This window comes from Vanacampus margaritifer, chromosome 7 (genome assembly GCF_051991255.1).
Source record: "Vanacampus margaritifer isolate UIUO_Vmar chromosome 7, RoL_Vmar_1.0, whole genome shotgun sequence".
NCBI classification, from domain to species: domain Eukaryota; kingdom Metazoa; phylum Chordata; class Actinopteri; order Syngnathiformes; family Syngnathidae; genus Vanacampus; species Vanacampus margaritifer.
In genome coordinates, this window is record NC_135438.1 from 6,505,342 (window position 1) to 6,516,067 (window position 10,726).

Genomic DNA, 10,726 nt, shown 5'->3' on the forward strand with positions numbered 1-10,726 from the left:
CATTGTGTGCATTTCATTAATAAAGTTAGAAGGGACTTTAAACCTTCTCATGTATGTTTGCGTTATCAGTGATTACATTCATGTTCTATTTGATATGTTGTGTTTTTATTTTATTTTTTTTTTTTTAAGACAATGACTTTAGGTTGAGTGTAAATGAGTGACATCCAGGTCAATTTTCTTACACAATTTGGCAATTCTAAGCTAAGCATTGCTTTTGAAATTAAGATGTGCCTTGTTTTGAATGACAGGGCCATTGAATGACCTTATCAACGAATACCATTACTGTACACATTCAGTATTTAGTAGAATTTACTCAAATCTGATCGGCTGGATCGAGATTGGACAATATTTTACATTTCTATGCAAAATCGGTGATATGCTGTAATGTCTTAATTTGCCCGATCAATAAATTACATCATTGATTGGCTCTGTGGAATAAGACGTTATACGTTACATTTTTTGAAGATTTTTTCTCCCCATACATTTCAATTGGCGTCAATTTTACGTGGGTTTTTGCTATTCGTGGGCCAGGCCAGTCCCTATCAACTGTAGAGTAAATATGAAAGTTTTTTTAAATGGATATATTGCTCCAGCTTCTATTGAATCGATGATTGGTTATCGTTTTTTTTCCCTCAAACTCGAACGCTGATTGGCCAAAGAATCCTGATCTTATAAAGCCTAATATTTAGGTGTTAGAAAAAATCGATTCGGCAATATATCGCGATATTACAGCGCGCAATTCTCGAATCGATTCGATATGCGGCCGAATAAATTTTTAAATATCATTTTTTTTATGGGAATATTCAACAAAACGTCTTACTTAGGGTTAGGATTCACACATTAAGCATGGAAGAATGTTATATTAATGGAACATTAAGCCTTTATATTTTATTTCAGTGCTGTTTAAACATGAATGCAGTGGCTCAGTTATAAGCCTGAATTTTCAGATAAATAAATACATTTTCATACAAATCCTACAGTGTACATGTACAAGTTTACTGATTAGTATTTTCTGAATATGAGCTAAAAAAAAAAATCGCAATAATCAATTCGTATCGGGATTAATCGGCATCGAATCGAATTGTGACCTATGAATCGCGATACGAATCGAATCGCCAGGTACTAGGCAATTTACACCCCTAGTATTTATGTATTGTATAGATTTATGTGCAATAAATAACACTATCAGTGTCACTTGTGTACAACTGCTGTAAATGGTTCGAGTTCAATGAACCTCACTTGCAAGAGGGAAGTTGCAGTACCGGAGAAAACCAACGCAGGAGAGGCAGACATTCTCAGCACTGCTGTAAGAAAAATGGTTTCCAAATAAAAACAAAAACATCCTGGTATGGATTGTAACATAATACACCAGACATGTTTAATTAAGTCTTACAAGCCGTGCTGCAGGGAGAAAATCCCCAATTAAGTCTATTTTGTCACAAGACGCTTGACCAGCACGGTGGGTGTCTCCTCATCCTCCAGCCATCACAACACCATAATTAAAAATAATGGTACAATAAGCAAGCGAGCGAGCCTGTGCACTCTGCACCAAGACATGAAATGTGCAAAGCGTTTATGGAATAAATTGATGTAACTTTCAAACTTGGCTTGTAGCAGACGCCAGCGACGTCACGCGTGCTGTGATCGCGACACGTCTGATCCACTGGTGAAAAGAGACTTTGACCTGCTCCTCTTTCATCTTTAACCGCTTCAAACTACAAAGCGTGTGCACCAATGGAGAAAAAGATTGTTGCTCATGTTTATGTTGAGCAGTTCTGAAAGTGCTGTATAAAAGAAGTTAAGTTCAACTCTAAAGGAGCTGCACAGTTCTGTGGTCCTATTTTTTATTTTTTTTTTACGGGGACACATTATGGAAAATTTACTTTTTTTTCTCTTTTTGTTTTACGGGGACACATATGGAAAAAAAATGTTTTTATTTTTTTTTACGGGGACACATTATGGAAAATTTACTTTTTTTTTTACGGGGACACATTATGGAAAATTTACTTTTCTTTTTTTTTTTTCTTCCTTTTTTCCCCCGGAGAGCTCAGTATTGTTCATTCGGTAATTTTACCGATTTGACATGTCATCATCATTGCTCTCTCTTTTTTTTTTCCTTCTTCTTATTATTTTTATTTTATTTTGTACGTGGGTGTGTATATGTATGTGCGTGCATGTGAGTGTATTCATTAGTTCACCTAAAACCTATTAAAAAAAATCCCATACCGTTCACCTAAACCGAACACTTCCAGCTAGAGTCGTGAGGACCTGAGGAAGGACCAAAGAAAAGAAAGGAAAGTTTACTTTTTAACTGTTTGTGTAACAGCCCACAAACCATTTTTTGGTTGCCCATTAATGGGCAGCTAAATTGCGCCAATCTGCCATTGGTGTAAATCGTTAAAATACATTATGGAGGGTTAGTGAACATCTCCTGCTCTTGAAAAGGTCTTAGAATCTCCAATGACAAAAGCACAAGTAATTGCTACTAAAAAATGATTATAATTGCCAATATTATATTATAATTGCTAATAAATGGCTCCTCCTCAACACTCAAGTTTGTTTCTCAATCAAGATGTATGATTTCAACATTCTTCCTTGACACCAACCAAGTATTTATTAATCATATTAACGCATATTGAATGTTTGTGGGGTTTTTTTCAAAATACATTTCAATGGACGTCAATTATAGGCGGGTTTGTGGTCCCTATCTACCCCGCGAATAGTAGGGGGCGCCGTCATGGTCGTTGTCATGACGATGAAAGCCATTCACAGCGAGACAGAACCCTCCACCAAAAAAAAATTATATTCTTTGCCCCTTAAGTATATTTTGTAGTGCTGTCAACGTTAAAGCATTAACTCATTGATTGATTACCAAAAAATATAGCATTAATCATGCATTAACCCAGATTAATCACACTATTAATATTATTGTGAATGACAATCAGAATATTTGTTGATGTCAAACTAGTGAGGTCATTTTTTTCCCCATTTTAAATTATGCAAATAATTAACTGATTAGTAAAAGAAGAGGATGAGAGTGACAAGTGGATCAAAAAAAAAAATGTTAACACATAACAGGTGCTCTTCAAATTTGCCGGGCAAAAAAATGTTGATAAAAAAGCCTTTTTAATTAGGCGATTAATTGTGATGAATCAAAATTCAAAGATGTGATTAATCTGATTAAAAAATGGAATCGTTTGACAGCTCTAATATTTTGACACAAGAATGTCAAAGTACACTTTTTAGAAACTCTTTTAAATTGTGAAATAAAAATACACAATGGTCTCATTTAAATGTGCTCCTTGGTTAAGTATCTCGAGTTCAAAGGTTATGCATCGGTACGGACGGGCTTTAATGATTAGCAGGCAACTCACCAGGTACTGATGGATGCACGGCAGCAGGACCACATCAGTCAGAGTGAAGTACAGCCCCTCGGCAAACACGTGCTCCAGCGCAGGCAGGTCGCTGGTCTTGACTTTTCTGATCTCACAGCTCTCCCTGGTGGTCGGAATCGGCGCTGCTACTAGAGAGAGCTTAGCCAGAGCGGCCTTGAGTTCTAGCCCTTCACTCGGGTTGGAGCCATCATTCCCGTTTTGTCTCAGCTGCTTGAGCTTCTGCCTGCGGATTTTGTCATCGTTGTGGACTTTGACGGGCTCGGCTAGCTTTTGCTCCAGGGTGAGGATGGCGGGAGGTGGCGGCTGATGCTGTTGACTGCTGGGATTTCGGAGATGTTCTTCGACGGCGGAAGGGATGCCGATTTCGCACAGTCTGGTCCACTTACTCACCTGAGACAATGGAAGGAACGTCGAAATATGATATTAATGTCACCAAAGAAGGACTCGGCTGATGGCAGAAATGTGACACTGATGAATGAGAAAATGGAACTTATTACACCGTGGAAAACCCAAAAACTCAGTACACTACAACTTAAAAAAACTGATATAAATAATATGTATAATATTGGAATATACATTGCAGGGTCAGCTTCATTGTATATTAAAGGATCCTTGCGCAGTTTGTCACTTTTTTACTCGCGACTGCCACCTCTGCCCCAATGCGTAACTGCAGCATCGGTTGTCAGGCTCGTTCATGGTGCGTGTGCGAGTACGTGCACGATCTTAAAGCGACAGTCACAGCCACAAAACTCCGCCCCGCCCCTCCCCAAAGAAACTGGAGTGTGCGCGGTCCGCACACTCTACTATAAAGGGAAGATAAAAGCTGATAAGTGCAGTCAGAGTAAAACAGTCAGGGCTCTTCGTACTCATCTGGGCATTGGTGGAGCATGCATGATGTAGAAAAAGCTTTGCACCTTTAATTTAGTTATGCCTTGAGTTTAAATCTTTTCGTAATCATGCTCATAATGAAAATCACTCATGTCAAATCATCTTTCTCCAATGGAATTGATGTGAATGTCATTAATTGGTTCTAGACTAAAAATAAAAAATGAAAAAGCAGAATGTGTGTATTTTTAAGAGAAATAATTAAAAATAATTCAACAGTTTTTGTCACATATTACAATTCATGGGCATTTTTCTGCCCCATTTGGTGTGCCAGTTTTGGCCACCTGAGGGCAGAATAAAACAGACAGAAGGATATTCACTTGATGGAGGCTTAGCTCATCTCAGCTCCTCGGTGTGGGCAGTTATATTGTCCTATGTGATGCTGAACCTATCTGTTGCTTCAGATAAGTCAGCAAGTCACCAAAACCCACTTCAATTCCATATAGTAGGCTATGTGGCACATGAAGTTAACACTTCGCCAAACGCACATTCAAACCATGCACCCTCGTCAATAACGTTGTACAGTATATATGATTATGAGTCAGTTGTCATAGGTGAATACTGATAACAGTGCAGCTCTGCTTAGCTTTTGGCCTTGACATGACAATGTGATGCAGTGGCCGGACTCGGGCACCAATTCTTCATGCAACTAAATGTATTGTAATGACTGGAGATGTGGGGGGCGTTATTATGTAAATAGTCCCACTGTGAGTGTGACGTCACAATCCTACAAACTTCAAAACGCTTGCTCACAGACAGCAAATAACAGATTGTTTAATTTCAAACGTTATGGTTGGGAATATACCTAACTATTTGCATGCATGCAATTAAAACAACTTTGCTGTCCTATCATGTGTCACAAACCTCAGCACAGGCTTTGAGGCAAGTCTTCTTGAAACCCAACAGTTCCTGCACATCGTTCCTGGAGCGTTCAGCCTCGACGCTCTTGTTGATGATGTGCCTCAAGACCACAGCTAGTCCAGCCCTGCATAGCCTTCCAGTTTCATCGAGCACGGCGGGTAGCCGGCAGCCTCGCACCAGCATAGGTAGGTCCTCCGGTCTGACGTCCCGCACGTCCAGGAAGTCTGGCAGCTGATCCTGAAGGATCTGAGAGCTGTCGAGCTTTCCGGAGACAAGGTGGACTTTGAAAGACTTGCACTCACAGTAGGACAAGAGGAATAAGACGATGGAGGAGTGCAAGGGGAGACGGGGTGCCTCCTCATCTTGGAAACTAACTTCCAGGTAAAGGGAGGCATGCCGCTGATTAAGGTCCTTCATTGGGAAAAAGCGGTTGTTGTTGCAATGTTGATTCAAGTATCAACTTTGACACGGTTTAAATAACATCTTCATTCGCGTTCCCATAAACACACGTTGTAAATATAAACTTCCGGGTATGTGCGCCTGCTTCTTCTTCTTTCTCTCTTCCTGGCATCTACTAGTGTCACAGCGCCACCTATCGATAAATGTAAAATAAAATAAAAATAAAAAATCTAAATAACCACACGCACGCCAATTCTTTTGAATATATTTTAAAAAATAAATAAAGACTCGTCTCAAAATAGGTCGTGAAGAATTATTTTATTTTTCGCCGCGACATAAAGTCCCATCGAGAGTTCCGCCCTTGTGAGCATGTCGGACATGTTTAGATTGGGCACCGGCAAATTTTCGGAAGAAGAAGCTTCCGCCTCGGTACAATAAGCTTCTGTAACGTCATTTTACTCCCTCACTGGTGTAGCCGACGCGTTTCTACTTGGGAGTAGACCTCGGGTAATATGGCTGAATTGAGAATTGTACATTTTTAACCTTCTTATCTTTGTTATGAACGTTACCCATTGTGGGGTCACTACAGAGCTAGTTGCTAGTTGGTGCTGTGAACTCTACATCACATTCTCAAGACTATGATGAATAGTATTATAATGTAGTCATGAATGGTTACTGTCCCACTTGATGTCAGCATTGTTGCTAACTGTTGGAATTAATACTTTGTCTTCAGTATAAGCCATGGCTGGACCTGTCAGTCTGGAGCTAGATCCCATCTTCCTGAAAGGTCTGAGTTACCTGCACTCCAAAAGCAAAGATTCTGCTGAGAAGCTCAAAGCCCTCCTCGACGAGTCCCTTTCCAGAGGGAGCGACACGTCCTATCGCTTGGTACAAAAAGTATGTGGTTATTGAAAATCCAATTTTTAGAATTTGTAAAACGAATGTCATCATAGGAGTTGTGTCTGAGAAGTGCCCAGGACTGGTGTCACAAAATATATATTTCATATCAAACTACAAGTTTTCCCCGTCAATGTGGGCCAGACGATCAAACAGCTCTCTTCGAGTTGTGACAGGGCACGTCGTGACCTTTTATACCAGAAAAACGCACCCGCTCACAATGCCCTGATCATCTGACAGTTCCTAGCTGAGAAGAATCTCGTCATGCTGGAGCACACGCCCTACTCACCCAACTCTGTGTGATTTATATGTTTTTCCTCTTTCCCAAGCTCAAGGGGGTAATCAAGGGGACCCATTTTGAAGATGAAGATGACATCAAGATGGCAGGAGTGCAGAATGCATGGCAGAAAAAGCTGGAATAGTGTTTTAGACTCCAGGGGCATTAATTCCAAGATGAAAACTTGTGTGGATATGAGTATATATTTTATGACATAGCTCACTGTCAACCCCTCATAATCTCAAGTGTAGGGACCTGGACTCTGTGTGAATAGCCTATACTGTATTAATAGTTTAAACCCTAAATATACAATCAAATGAAACTATGATGATGCCAAAGCTTTAATTTAAAGTCCACACAGTTCCATTTGATTATTTTAAATTCATGGCCTAAAAGTGATTTTCTTACAAATATTAACATTAGCAGATGTTGTCAGTTGTTAGTCCTCGTCACGTAACATTCTGCTGTATATAGTTTCGTGAACAACAATTTGATACGGTTCCTTTTTCAATAAGGGGCCAAAGAAAAAGTTATTCCTTTGATGCTCCCTGAATGGAGGCCTTGTAAGATATGCTGAAGTGTCTGGACACTGGAGAGACAAATACATTATTTTGTGCATCTTCAGGATCTGGAGGTGTCCAAGGGGTCCATGTCAAAACTTAGCTACAGCAAGCAGGACTCCAAATCCTTGTCCAGTTCCTCATCCTCCAGCACGGGCAGTAAATCCAGCTCTGAAAAGAGCAAGAAGGACACTGATAGGAGATCTTCTGAGAAGGTATGAATAATGTCAATGTACTGTACACTCTCTACAGTGTTTAAGATAGATAGTACAGCACAACATGTTCCATAACTCTTCCGAAGTGCTTGTCCTATACAGATTAAATTATAAATCTCTGTCCAAGGTATTATGCAGTATTTTCAATCTTTGTCCAACCCTGCTACTTACAGGTGCTTTTAATTCTTCAAATTCTAGAACTTGAATTGAACTTTTTAGGTTTAAAAATTGCTTATAGTCTGCTTAAAAAATATGTTAAAAGTGCTTGAATTTGACTTCGGAAAAGTCAAACAAACACTTCTGTTGGTACTTCAGTTTCCTTTAAAACAGGCTGTTTGGTTAAATTAAGACTCAAAATCGTATATGGATGTATATGTGTGAATGAATGGTTGTTTCTCCATATCTTCCCTGTAATTGACTGGCAACCAATTCAGGGTGTACCCGCCTCTCACCCAGAGTCAGCTGGGATAGGCTCCAGCTCACCTGCAATCCCAATGAGGACAGTCAATATGAAAGATTGCTCAGTGCTTGACTTTACACCAATTTGAGTTGGAAAGTAATAAACTCATTGGTAAATAATTTTTTGGGGGCGGCATTGTCACAAATATGCACCAAAATGAATATCTTGTTCCTGGGATCCTCATGATGAACAGGTTAGGGTTGACTTTGGTGATGTGGACCCACCAAAAAAGCCCCGTTTAGAGAAGCCGGATCGCTCGTCACCCGTTACCGTGCAGACGAGCAAAGACCTTCTACCTAACATCAACGACTATGACGAAACCAACGCTGACGACTTTGCCATGGAGATGGGTCTGGCGTGCGTGGTTTGCAGGTACGTGCTCATTCTTAACATTGCTTGTATTAATTGTGGATATTGCAGAGTCATGCAGTGGCAATTAAGATTCTAATTCAGATTTTTGTATTGTTATTAAAAATCCAATTTTGTGAAGACGCTACACAAATGACAAATCTTTTATTGATGTGTGTTGTATGTGTAAATTGACTGTTGAAGCGAACATTTCCACCCTTAGTTTATGTGTACTGTAGGTGCCATCTAGTAATAACGCTCATTAATCCTTGGTCATAGTGAATTAGTGAATAGGAGGACAATCACTTGTATTGAATTGTCTTTTTTCCCACCAAAGACAAATGACAGTGTCAATGGGAAACCAGCTGGTTGAGTGCCAAGAGTGCCATAACTTGTATCATCAGGATTGCCACAAGCCCCAAGTGACAGACAAAGAAGTCAACGACCCCAGGCTCGTGTGGTATTGTGCTCGCTGCACCAGACAAATGAAGCGTATGGTCAGTAACATCCATTCTACTGCAGCGCAGCCACAAATTTGTATCATACTCGTCTGGGCAACCAATTCCTGGTGGGTTCATTTTTGGCATAATTATAATGCATCTATTGGTTGTTTGTACTAGGCCCAAAAACCTCCACAGAAGCCCTCCCCAGCGTCCGCCTCGTCGGCACCGGTTGTTATCAAGGACACTCTGGTGAAAAAGACAGAACTAAAAACCAAACTGGACACCACTAGTACCTTTCAGGCTTTCAAACGGACGGAAGTGAAGGTACGTGCTTATCATGTAAATGTTTCTGGATTGTGTCAAAACGGCTGCCATTGGCAGTTTAGAGTCCACAATTTTATTGATATAAAACATTTTTTTTAAAGTAGTGAAAATAGTTACTTTGCCTGATAACGGGTTAGTTACTTTTATTATGAAGTAATTCAATTACTAACTCAGTTATTTTTTTAAGCAAGTCATTATTAACTATAACTAATTACTTTTTGAAAGTAACGTTCCCAACACTGCTTAGGATTGCATATTAACTGCCAACTTATCCATATCCAGGGTGTCTGACTGGTGTAAGCGCCAGCCTCTATTGTCACTCGGATAAATATATGCAGTATCAAAAATAAACAGATGGATGGATGACAACTAACATGCTATCGTTTGCAGACTTCCACAACATCATCCAATCCCACCAACAACAACTCCTCGTCGTCAGGCGGCGGCCTAACAGGCTGGGCCGCGTTTGGCGCTAAGACAAGTCCATCCCTTTCCGTCAGCTCCAAATTGGGTTCTTCGGGACCAAGTGGGAATAACAAGTCAATGACAACTCCACCCGGCCAGAAACCGGTAGGTCTTTCTGGTTTAGCCGGAACCAAGTCCGGACTCGGCGCTGCGAAGATCTCCGGCAGCGGCAATGGAAATGGTTCTAGCCAGGTCTCTCTGAAACCACCACCCTTGACCCTGGGCAAGCAGCCACTTAACCGTTCATCGAGCAGCGAGAGCCAGGGGAAGGGTTCCGCCTTGTCGTCAGGGGCAAGCTCCCCAGGCAGCTCCCAGGCAAGTCCAGGAGGTAGTGGCACAGGTGGAAATAACGGTGGAAGTAATGGAAACAATGGGAATGGGTCTAAGGTTCCACTGGGGGAAAAAGCACCAACATCACAAGAGTCCCAGCTCAACGCCATGAAACGGTTGCAGCTGGTAAAGAAAAAAGCAGCACAGAAAAAGCTAAAGAAATAAGCAGAGGTAGTAAAGTCCTGCACCCAACACGTAGTACAGTTCAGTTCACTTACAGTACTGAATGTTTAGCTTTTCCATTGGTAAAAGTTGTTGAGATGCTTGTAGAGCCAGTTCATACTTTACCACTTTCCCAGCTTGACACACTGTCCGTTAATTGAACGAAGAATCAAAGACATGCCTCTGTTGCACAGTAGTAGGAATGAAATGTCAAGGACACAAAAACAAAGACAGAAAGCTCTTGTTTCTTCTACAGATAGTCAATATTAACCAGTCTACCTACAAACTGCAGTGGAGACACAAGGCACATTCACTGTTCTAAACCATACTGTTGCAAGCTGAACTTGAACTGAACTGTGTGGCACTTGGTGGAAGCATGGCTGATGGAGGGTAAAATAAACTTTCAACCTCAGCAGATCTAGTGCCAGAGCGTTGTTTGTAATCTTATGTCTATGGAGACAGACCATACTTTGTCATACTTGAACCTTACTTGTGTAAATGCTGCTGGTTTGATGTGCCTCTTTCTGTCTCAACTAATGGGGCCCCGAGATAACGTGTCCGTTTTTTTTTAACCTGCAAATGTCATTAAAATTCCACATAAGAACGACATCAATGAGTCTTGTGATAGTGGATCTAATCCGGGGGGGGATAATGCAAATATCAACAGTCATTTTCATAGAAGCTGTTTAATAATGACGTAACAAA

At 40.6% G+C, this 10,726-nt stretch overlaps 2 protein-coding genes across 2 annotated transcripts in view; one reads left to right on the forward strand and one right to left on the reverse strand.

The window, feature by feature from the left end:
- The window catches only part of gstcd (glutathione S-transferase, C-terminal domain containing), a 42,985-nt gene extending 37,300 nt beyond the window's left edge, over window positions 1-5,685 (reverse strand). Inside the window, exons 1-2 of the mRNA XM_077570898.1 lie at window positions 5,145-5,685; window positions 3,375-3,785 (exon numbers count right to left, since the gene is read on the reverse strand). Coding sequence (XP_077427024.1) covers window positions 3,375-3,785; window positions 5,145-5,558 — 825 coding nt within the window. The 5' untranslated portion in view covers window positions 5,559-5,685. The remainder of the gene's footprint in view (window positions 1-3,374; window positions 3,786-5,144) is intronic.
- Window positions 5,686-5,905: 220 nt separating this feature from the next.
- ints12 (integrator complex subunit 12) lies at window positions 5,906-10,630 on the forward strand. The gene is made up of 7 exons (XM_077569715.1): window positions 5,906-6,047; window positions 6,274-6,437; window positions 7,340-7,489; window positions 8,143-8,321; window positions 8,635-8,794; window positions 8,918-9,064; window positions 9,455-10,630. The coding sequence occupies exons 2-7, from the start codon at window positions 6,282-6,284 to the stop codon at window positions 10,022-10,024; spliced, it is 1,362 nt and encodes a 453-aa protein (XP_077425841.1). The 5' UTR covers window positions 5,906-6,047; window positions 6,274-6,281; the 3' UTR covers window positions 10,025-10,630.
- Window positions 10,631-10,726: the final 96 nt, after the last annotated feature.

What these genes read in the sequence shown, in the direction of transcription:
- ints12 (XM_077569715.1), top strand. Translation starts at nt 6,282, where the DNA reads ATGGCTGGACCTGTCAGTCTGGAGCTAGATCCCATCTTCCTGAAAGGT. An exon ending in CCTATCGCTTGGTACAAAAA is followed by an intron (nt 6,438 to 7,339) that starts GTATGTGGTTAT and finishes GTGCATCTTCAG; the next exon opens with GATCTGGAGGTGTCCAAGGG. An exon ending in CCAGACAAATGAAGCGTATG is followed by an intron (nt 8,795 to 8,917) that starts GTCAGTAACATC and finishes TGTTTGTACTAG; the next exon opens with GCCCAAAAACCTCCACAGAA.